A 10,691-nucleotide genomic window follows, 5' to 3' on the forward strand; every position below is an offset into this window, starting at 1 on the left:
CATTGCCTCCTCCAGCACATCCGTGTGGGCTGGGAGCAGCTGCTCACCACCATCGCTCGCACCATCAATGAGGTGGAGAACCAGATCCTGACCCGCGACGCCAAGGGCATCAGCCAGGAGCAGCTCAACGAGTTCAGAGCCTCCTTCAACCACTTCGACAGGGTCAGTGAGACACACGTCCACATTCACATCTGACCGTATGCAAGGGCATTCATTATTGATTTTAACTTGCAGAAGAGAAACGGCATGATGGACCCCGACGATTTCCGCGCATGTCTGATCTCCATGGGTTACGATCTGGTGAGTGATGAGAAAACTCAGCCCACTCACATAAAACACCTTCTGTATCGATATTACTAATGCACTGTGACAAAATCCTCACCAAATTACATGCACATATAATTCAAAGGTTTGGAGTCCGTATGAGTCTGCTCACGAGGCTGCAATTTTTTTAATAAAAACAGGAAAATCAGTGAAATATTACAATTTCAAATAACTGCTATCTATGTGACTTTAATGTAAAATGTAATTTATTCCTGTGATCAAAGCTGTATTTTCAGCATCATTACTCCAGTCTTCAGTGTCACATGATCTTCAGAAATCATTCTAATATACTGATTTACTGCTCAACAAACATTTCTGATTATTAGCAATGTTGAAAACAGTTGTGCTGCTTCATATATTTGTGGAAACTAGTACTTTTTTTTTTTTTTAATTTTTTGATGAATAGAAAGTTCAAAATAAAAGCATCTTTTGACAATTGAATAAATCCTTGATGAATATACATATGCATTCCTTTTAAAACACCCCAAACATTTGAGCAGTAGTTTAAAAAAATAAAGATTTTTTACATTCTCAAATATTTTGGCAACAGCATAAATAATTTTTATATCATATTTTTTGGAAATATAATAAAAAATAAATAAATGTAAATAATTAATGATAAAGAAATAATTTATTAATGTCCAAAAATGTACGCCTTTCACACATTTGAGTATTTTTGTTTTGAACATTTAAACAAATTAGTTTCTTAGAATAAATAACAAATGATATATATTTTAAAATTTTAATTTTTAAAGGCTTATTTCTTTTCAGTTAAGCATGACTTTGCAGAAAACCTCTCTTTTATACTGAATCATTTATGTTTTTCTCAAGCCCTATCTCAACCAGGAATAATTGAAATCTCACTGTAAACGTGATATCTTGAATCTCATTGGCTGTTTCTGTCAGGGTGAGGTGGAGTTCGCCCGCATCATGACCCTGGTGGACCCCAACAACACAGGTGTGGTGACCTTCCAGGCCTTCATCGACTTCATGACACGTGAGACCGCTGAAACCGACACTGCCGAACAGGTCATGGCCTCCTTCAAGATCCTGGCCTCCGACAAGGTGAGATCAACATCCAGTTTTGCTGCCCTTTAATCCATTTGTGTCTGTATGGCAAGCCGATTTAACATTTTAAGCCTTTAAAATGTACTAGTATCTATTTTCATGCTAAAAAATAGTATCTATTTTAGGTACTAGTACTTATTCTTGAGCTACTAGTTTTTATTGTTTAGGTACTTGTAACTTTTTAAAGATGCTTATTCATTAGAAACTAGTTCCTATTTATTAGATACTGTTTCAAGAGTGACTATTCTGGTATTACTAGTAGTAACACATTTAAAATTTTTGCCATTGACTTCTATAGGGATCTGTCATTTACATATCAACTATTCCGTTATGACAAGTAGGGTAAACGTACCTATTAAGCACATATTTTATTTTAACATAACTTTTTGTACTGAAACCAATATCTTGTGCACTAAAAATGTCTCTGTAGATTTTGGTGAGCTTAATAGGTACGTTTACCCTATGTATTCCTATAGTGACTGCTATCTTTTTAAATATTACTAGTTAGGCATTCATTAAATACTAGTACATATATCAACTATTATTACTTTTCATTAGATATTAGTAACTATTTAAAAGATATTAATAGTTATTCATTAGCCACTAGTACTTATTTATCAGTGTAATTGTAGTAACCATTCTTATCTAACTAGTCACAACTGATTTTTTTACTCTTCTTAGGTTATGTAGAGGTCAATTAAAAATCCTACTAGTAAAAAAAGTCTTACTTGTAGCATTTGGAATAAGTATAAATTTCTAATAAATGTGTACTAGTATCTATTCAGTGAGTATTAGTTGCTAATCAATAAGTATTTTAGAATAGGGAACACTTATTCACTATTAACTACGACATTTCCCTCAATAAATTCCTAATTTGCTGCTTATTAATAGTTAGTAAGGTAGTTGTTAAGTTTAGGTGTTGGGTAGAATTAGGGATGGAGAATAAGGCATTAATATGTGCTTAATTAGTACTAATAAATGGCTAATATTCTAGTAATATGCATGCTAATTGGCAGCTAGTTAAGAGACCCTAAGTGTTACCAAAACAATTTTCCATAACAGATATGTACTTAATGTTTTTAATGTTATTGATTTTATTTTAAAATAATAATTTAATGTTTTTTTTTATACAATTTAAATAGCAAAACTATAATGAATCACAAAAAAAAATAAAAAATCTGGAAACCGCAAACAAGCGAAAGATAATTTACGCTTTATTCTATTTTATTTTTTATAATTCATTAATGATGAAGAATAAGTAATAGTATCTCATAAGAAGCACCACTATCTATTTAAAAGATACAAATATCTAGAACAAGTATCTAACGATTAAATACACTAGTATTTATTTATTAATATACTACACTGTAAAAAAAAAAAGTTGAGCAAACTTACAAATTTAAGGCAACCAGCTTCAGCAGATTTTTGAGTTCTCTCAACTTATTTTTTTAGGAGATTTTTTAATTCTCTCAACTTTTTGTTGTATAAACATAAAACTAGAAGTTGAGAAAACGCAAAAATCAGCTGAAGCTGGTTTCCTTAAACTTTTTAAGTTTGCTCAACTTTTTATTATTATAATTTTTTTTTACAATGCTGTAAAAAATCAAAAGTTGAGAGAACTTAAACGTTTAAGGCAACCAGCGTTAGCTGATTTTTGAGTTTTCTCCACTTGTTGTTTTAAGTTTATACAACAAAAAGTTGAGAGAACTCAAAAAATTTCCTAAAAAATAAGTTGAGAGAACTCAAAAAATGAGAGAACTCCAAAAATCTCCTAAAAATAAGTTGAGAACGCAAAAAATCTCCTAAAAATAAGTTGAGAACGCAAAAAATCTCCTAAAAATAAGTTGAGAACTCAAAAAATCTCCTAAAAATAAGTTGAGAGAACGCAAAAAATCTCCTAAAAATAAGTTGAGAGAACTCAAAAAATGAGAGAACTCAAAAAATCTCCTAAAAATAAGTTGAGAGAACTCAAAAAATCTCCTAAAAATAAGTTGAGAGAACTCAAAAAATGAGAGAACTCAAAAAATCTCCTAAAAATAAGTTGAGAGAACTCCAAAAATCTCCTAAAAATAAGTTGAGAGAACGCAAAAAATCTCATAAAAATAAGTTGAGAGAACTCAAAAAATGAGAGAACTCAAAAAATCTCCTAAAAATAAGTTGAGAGAACGCAAAAAATCTCCTAAAAATAAGTTGAGAGAACTCAAAAAATGAGAGAACTCAAAAAATCTCCTAAAAATAAGTTGAGAGAACTCAAAAAAGCTCCTAAAAATAAGTTGAGAACTCAAAAAATCTCCTAAAAATAAGTTGAGAGAACTCAAAAAATGAGAGAACGCAAAAAATCTCCTAAAAATAAGTTGAGAGAACGCAAAAAATCTCCTAAAAATAAGTTGAGAGAACTCAAAAAATGAGAGAACTCAAAAAATCTCCTAAAAATAAGTTGAGAGAACTCAAAAAATGAGAGAACGCAAAAAATCTCCTAAAAATAAGTTGAGAACTCAAAAAATCTCCTAAAAATAAGTTGAGAACTCAAAAAATGAGAGAACTCAAAAAATCTCCTAAAAATAAGTTGAGAGAACGCAAAAAATCTCCTAAAAATAAGTTGAGAGAACTCAAAAAATGAGAGAACTCAAAAAATCTCCTAAAAATAAGTTGAGAGAACTCAAAAAATGAGAGAACGCAAAAAATCTCCTAAAAATAAGTTGAGAGAACTCAAAAAATCTCCTAAAAATAAGTTGAGAGAACTCAAAAAATCTCCTAAAAAATAAGTTGAGAGAACTCAAAAAATGAGAGAACTCAAAAAATGAGAGAACTCCAAAAATCTCCTAAAAATAAGTTGAGAGAACTCCAAAAATCTCCTAAAAATAAGTTGAGAGAACGCAAAAAATCTCCTAAAAATAAGTTGAGAGAACTCAAAAAATGAGAGAACGCAAAAAATCTCCTAAAAATAAGTTGAGAGAACTCAAAAAATCTCCTAAAAATAAGTTGAGAGAACTCAAAAAATGAGAGAACGCAAAAAATCTCCTAAAAATAAGTTGAGAGAACTCAAAAAATCTCCTAAAAATAAGTTGAGAGAACTCAAAAAATGAGAGAACTCAACAAATCTCCTAAAAATAAGTTGAGAGAACTCAAAAAATGAGAGAACTCAAAAAATCTCCTAAAAATAAGTTGAGAGAACTCAAAAAATCTCCTAAAAATAAGTTGAGAGAACTCAAAAAATGAGAGAACGCAAAAAATCTCCTAAAAATAAGTTGAGAGAACTCAAAAAATCTCCTAAAAATAAGTTGAGAGAACTCAAAAAATGAGAGAACGCAAAAAATCTCCTAAAAATAAGTTGAGAGAACTCAAAAAATGAGAGAACGCAAAAAATCTCCTAAAAATAAGTTGAGAGAACTCAAAAAATCTCCTAAAAATAAGTTGAGAGAACTCAAAAAATGAAAGAACTCAAAAAATCTCCTAAAAATAAGTTGAGAGAACGCAAAAAATCTCCTAAAAATAAGTTGAGAGAACGCAAAAAATCTCCTAAAAATAAGTTGAGAACTCAAAAAATCTCCTAAAAATAAGTTGAGAGAACTCAAAAAATCTCCTAAAAATAAGTTGAGAACTCAAAAAATCTCCTAAAAATAAGTTGAGAGAACTCAAAAAATGAGAGAACGCAAAAAATCTCCTAAAAATAAGTTGAGAGAACGCAAAAAATCTCCTAAAAATAAGTTGAGAGAACTCAAAAAATGAGAGAACTCAAAAAATCTCCTAAAAATAAGTTGAGAGAACTCAAAAAATGAGAGAACGCAAAAAATCTCCTAAAAATAAGTTGAGAGAACTCAAAAAATGAGAGAACGCAAAAAATCTCCTAAAAATAAGTTGAGAGAACTCAAAAAATCTCCTAAAAATAAGTTGAGAGAACTCAAAAAATCTCCTAAAAATAAGTTGAGAGAACTCAAAAAATGAGAGAACTCAAAAAATCTCCTAAAAATAAGTTGAGAGAACGCAAAAAATCTCCTAAAAATAAGTTGAGAGAACGCAAAAAATCTCCTAAAAATAAGTTGAGAACTCAAAAAATCTCCTAAAAATAAGTTGAGAGAACTCAAAAAATCTCCTAAAAATAAGTTGAGAGAACTCAAAAAATCTCCTAAAAATAAGTTGAGAGAACTCCAAAAATCTCCTAAAAATAAGTTGAGAGAACTCAAAAAATCAGAGAACTCAAAAAATCTCCTAAAAAATAAATTGAGAACTCAAAAAATCTCCTAAAAATAAGTTGAGAACTCAAAAAATCTCCTAAAAATAAGTTGAGAGAACTCAAAAAATCTCCTAAAAATAAGTTGAGAGAACTCAAAAAATCTCCTAAAAATAAGTTGAGAGAACTCCAAAAATCTCCTAAAAATAAGTTGAGAGAACTCAAAAAATCAGAGAACTCAAAAAATCTCCTAAAAAATAAATTGAGAACTCAAAAAATCTCCTAAAAATAAGTTGAGAACTCAAAAAATCTCCTAAAAATAAGTTGAGAGAACTCAAAAAATCTCCTAAAAATAAGTTGAGAGAACTCAAAAAATGAGAGAACTCAAAAAATCTCCTAAAAATAAGTTGAGAGAACGCAAAAAATCTCCTAAAAATAAGTTGAGAGAACTCCAAAAATCTCCTAAAAATAAGTTGAGAGAACGCAAAAAATCTCCTAAAAATAAGTTGAGAGAACTCAAAAAATGAGAGAACTCAAAAAATCTCCTAAAAATAAGTTGAGAACTCAAAAAATCTCCTAAAAATAAGTTGAGAACTCAAAAAATCTCCTAAAAATAAGTTGAGAGAACTCAAAAAATCTCCTAAAAATAAGTTGAGAGAACTCAAAAAATGAGAGAACTCAAAAAATCTCCTAAAAATAAGTTGAGAGAACTCAAAAAATCTCCTAAAAATAAGTTGAGAGAACTCAAAAAATGAGAGAACTCAAAAAATCTCCTAAAAATAAGTTGAGAGAACGCAAAAAATCTCCTAAAAATAAGTTGAGAACTCAAAAAATCTCCTAAAAATAAGTTGAGAACTCAAAAAATCTCCTAAAAAAATAAGTTGAGAGAACTCAAAAAATCTCCTAAAAATAAGTTGAGAGAACTCAAAAAATCTCCTAAAAATAAGTTGAGAACTCCAAAAATCTCCTAAAAATAAGTTGAGAGAACTCAAAAAATCTCCTAAAAATAAGTTGAGAGAACTCCAAAAATCTCCTAAAAATAAGTTGAGAGAACTCAAAAAATCAGAGAACTCAAAAAATCTCCTAACAAATAAATTGAGAACTCAAAAAATCTCCTAAAAATAAGTTGAGAACTCAAAAAATCTCCTAAAAATAAGTTGAGAAAACTCAAAAAATCTCCTAAAAATAAGTTGAGAGAACTCAAAAAATGAGAGAACTCCAAAAATCTCCTAAAAATAAGTTGAGAGAACTCAAAAAATGAGAGAACTCCAAAAATCTCCTAAAAATAAGTTGAGAGAACTCCAAAAATCTCCTAAAAATAACTTGAGAGAACTCAAAAAATGAGAGAACTCAAAAAATCTCCTAAAAATAAGTTGAGAGAACTCAAAAAATGAGAGAACGCAAAAAATCTCCTAAAAATAAGTTGAGAACTCAAAAAATCTCCTAAAAATAAGTTGAGAGAACTCAAAAAATGAGAGAACTCAAAAAATGAGAGAACTCCAAAAATCTCCTAAAAATAAGTTGAGAGAACTCCAAAAATCTCCTAAAAATAAGTTGAGAGAACGCAAAAAATCTCCTAAAAATAAGTTGAGAGAACTCCAAAAATCTCCTAAAAATAAGTTGAGAGAACTCAAAAAATGAGAGAACTCAAAAAATCTCCTAAAAATAAGTTGAGAACTCAAAAAATCTCCTAAAAATAAGTTGAGAGAACGCAAAAAATCTGCTGAAGCTGGTTGCCTTAAATTTTTAATTTTGCTCAACATTTTTTTTTTTTTTTTTACAGTGTAGTACCTGTGAATTAGATACTAGTATTTATTGATTAGATGGTAGTACTTATTTCAATAGTGACTAATAACTATTCTATTATTGCTAGAAACACATTTCACATTGTTGCCATTGACTTCTATGGGGATGTCCTTTAGATAGCAATTCACTTCTGACTAGTATGTATTCCAATTCTGTATTCCATATTTTTATATACTAGTAGTTATTCATTAGGTAGTAGTACTTATTTTTAAGATACTGGTTTTTTTAGAACTGAATATGTACTAGAATCTACTGAATGTACCTAGTAGCTAATGAATAAGTACTATTATCTTTTTAAAAAGGTACTAGCACCTAAAGAATAAGCACTAGTCGCAAATAATGAGTATGTATTATTGGTTAATTGACTAGATACGTGTGTCTACAAATTAAGTACTGGTAGCATGAAAATAGATACTAGTATGTTTTAAGGATCAAATGTTAAAACAACTTGCCATATTATCTGAGAGAATTCAGAATTAATTACGCTCTGTTTATTTGCACACGTTTTAGGACCAATTTTAGTACAAAAACAGTGAGAGTTGGTGTAAAAATGTCTCTTCTTGTCGTTCAGCCCTACATCACCGTGGAGGAGCTTCGTCGTGAACTCCCACCCGAGCAGGCCGAGTACTGCATCAGCCGCATGACCAAGTATGTCGGCCCCGAGGCGGCCCTTGGAGCCCTGGATTACATCTCCTTCTCCAGCGCCCTCTATGGAGAGAGTGATTTATAAACGCTCTGAATGTCTTTCTTGTTCTCTTTCTTTCCTCTCATCTTTCTCTCTCCTCTTGTTTTCTTCAAGCCCCCAAATGTAGCTTTCGATCCACGAGGGAGTTGATAATATCCCTTGTTTCCCCTCTCTGTTTTTCTGTCTGCTAACTTTAACATTATATTTGTACTATATTCACCCTGTAAAGGACGTGTAACGGGGATTTGAATCTCGCTGTCACTCAAATTGTGTCCAATTTGGATGCCAAACCCTCCTATATGCATCTGACATGATGAGTCTAAAGTCAGCATGGAATTAAACCAACCCTATTTACGTTCCTAATTCACGTTTTTGTGAATGATTCTTCAGTGCAGTTTAAGAACTTTCATTGAAATGTAACTTGCTCCGCCTCTAAAACGACTTTCGTTTTCAGATGATGTCATCTAGGCCGGAAACAGTCAAAAAGCTGCAGTCACAATGTAAAAGTAAAATGGGATATAAACACCGTTTCATGTTGACTTTTATACGTTAAGCCCAATTTTCCATCTCTGTGCCAAATAAAACCTTCCAACATGATAAAAGAGATATTAAAAAGTGTGTTTGTTGATGCCGAAGAGCGCTTATGAAGATGCATGCTGCAGAAATCAATACGCGAGAAAGCCCCCCTTTTCGTTAAGTCTGTACTTTATTTTAAGACTCCAAAAAGCACTACAGCTGTCCAGTGTCTTCTTAATATGAAACTGTGAGAACAACTGAATAATCTCTACACAGAACATGGTGTCTCTGTATGTTGTGTTGTCATCTTTACCCCTTATGTTTATGATGTAGGTCTTCACTGTTCAGAGGCAAATTCATTATTTGTTGTCCTTTTATTTGGAGAGTTTGTGCCAAAATGATCAACACAAGCCAGTAAATGAACTTAAAGCTGTTATGGCAGAGTGTATGTGTTGTACTGACCGGAAAGGCTTTTGCTAGTCAAAGAGCCAAACGAAAACCAGGCTTGCCTTAAAACCGACTGTAAGCACGGTAAGTACAAGACCGTATTTAAAGAGTTTTGTTATTCACACACCTGTAATTTAAAGGGTAATAGTTCACTCAAAAAATAAAGTTCTGTCATCATTTACTCCCCCTCATGCCATTGCAAACCTTTATGATATTCTGTATATCTAAATCAGCTGAACAGGGTCTGTCAAGAAGTCTATATAACTCCATATTCTGCTTTGAAGATATATAACAGCTTGCGAAAAACAGACCCTAATAAGGCCCGTTCACAAGAACGATAATCATATTAGTGTCCACACCAACTGACAATAACGTTCAGTTTATTATAAGCTTTAACGCTGGGTGGATTCTGATTGGCTATCAATGCTTTTTAACGTTCTGAAAAAGAACAAAAAAGTTAACAAATCATTCCTCTGTGTGTTATCGTTATAGTTGTGGTGGGGAACGTCCCAGTTTCCACAGAAGGACTATATAAGACTTTATAGTTATAGTGTTTAGACCAGAAAGATTCTGGATTTGAACGCGAGTAAATGATGACAGTGTTTATTTTAGGGAAGCTATTCCTTTAAGAGCAGTGTGTGAGGGGATCGAGGTATCTGGTTCTTTTAAAGGGAAGTTTTGGAAGGAGGCAGAAGGTTCTGATACCTTCATCCTCAGGCAGGCCTTGACTTTATTTAAGGATATGGTCTAGTTTCTATGGGTGATATTTAAATAATTTCAATTACAGATGTTGTTTGTTGATGATTATCCATCATGATGTGAATTCTGGGTAAAAGTATGACCTTTCAGATCGCCTCATTGTGATCACCTCTCTGTCTCCTATGGGTCTTCATTTTCCTCATTAGCTTTTCAATGAAAGAGTATTAAAAGTTAAACCGAAAAACCCAGAATAAAACGTCTCAATCGGCTCTTTCTGTATGTGTCTTTTGTTGTCAGTTGATTGTGTGTTCATCTCGGTTAGGATGAACTTACAGTAGATGAAGGCCAGCCGTTCTTCTCAGCGGTCAGCTGTGGGTTTCAGGGATTTAAGCCTTGGATATTGAAAAACTCTCAAATTTTGTATTTCACTTTGCCTTTCAAATAAAGTTTTGTTCGTAATAAATTCACGTGACTTGCAATAACTTTTGCACATTTCTAATCGATATTATAGCAATTTTGTAAATTAACAACTAGGAAATTAACAAATAGGCCTAATAGAGGTTTGAAATCCAATCAAAACAGTAAGCGTTTACATTGAGTTTATATATATATATAGATATATATATCTAAATTATTATTATAAAGTACAAAATCTGAATGCAACAAAATGGCATTAGTTGGTATACAAAGAATCTGGTAATGGAACCATGTTAATTCCAAAACACAAAACATAACATTACAAGAAACATAATAAAACATAAAATATAATTACAACAAGTTATATAATACACTGTTTTAATGCCTTTTGATTTTTCATTTTACTAAGGGCATCTGAGAAGTATTTTAGATCATTTAAGAATATAATAAACAAAGGAGGAGGTTTGAAATATCTACATTTATGTATAAAGTATTTTGCTAATAATATATTATTAATCAAATCGTACAAAACCGAGCACTCTTTGGTTATTCTGTTTC

General features: G+C 31.4%; 1 protein-coding gene across 1 annotated transcript in view; it reads left to right on the forward strand.

Moving 5' to 3' along the window:
* The window catches only part of LOC306875046 (alpha-actinin-3), a 41,854-nt gene extending 31,672 nt beyond the window's left edge, over positions 1–10,182 (forward strand). The window contains exons 18-21 of the mRNA XM_079425423.1: positions 16–162; positions 235–300; positions 1,231–1,389; positions 7,941–10,182. Coding sequence (XP_079281549.1) covers positions 16–162; positions 235–300; positions 1,231–1,389; positions 7,941–8,099 — 531 coding nt within the window. The 3' untranslated portion in view covers positions 8,100–10,182. The remainder of the gene's footprint in view (positions 1–15; positions 163–234; positions 301–1,230; positions 1,390–7,940) is intronic.
* The last annotated feature ends 509 nt before the right edge of the window (positions 10,183–10,691 follow it).

Source organism: Barbus barbus, assembly GCF_936440315.1.
Source record: "Barbus barbus genome assembly, chromosome: 1".
NCBI classification, from domain to species: domain Eukaryota; kingdom Metazoa; phylum Chordata; class Actinopteri; order Cypriniformes; family Cyprinidae; genus Barbus; species Barbus barbus.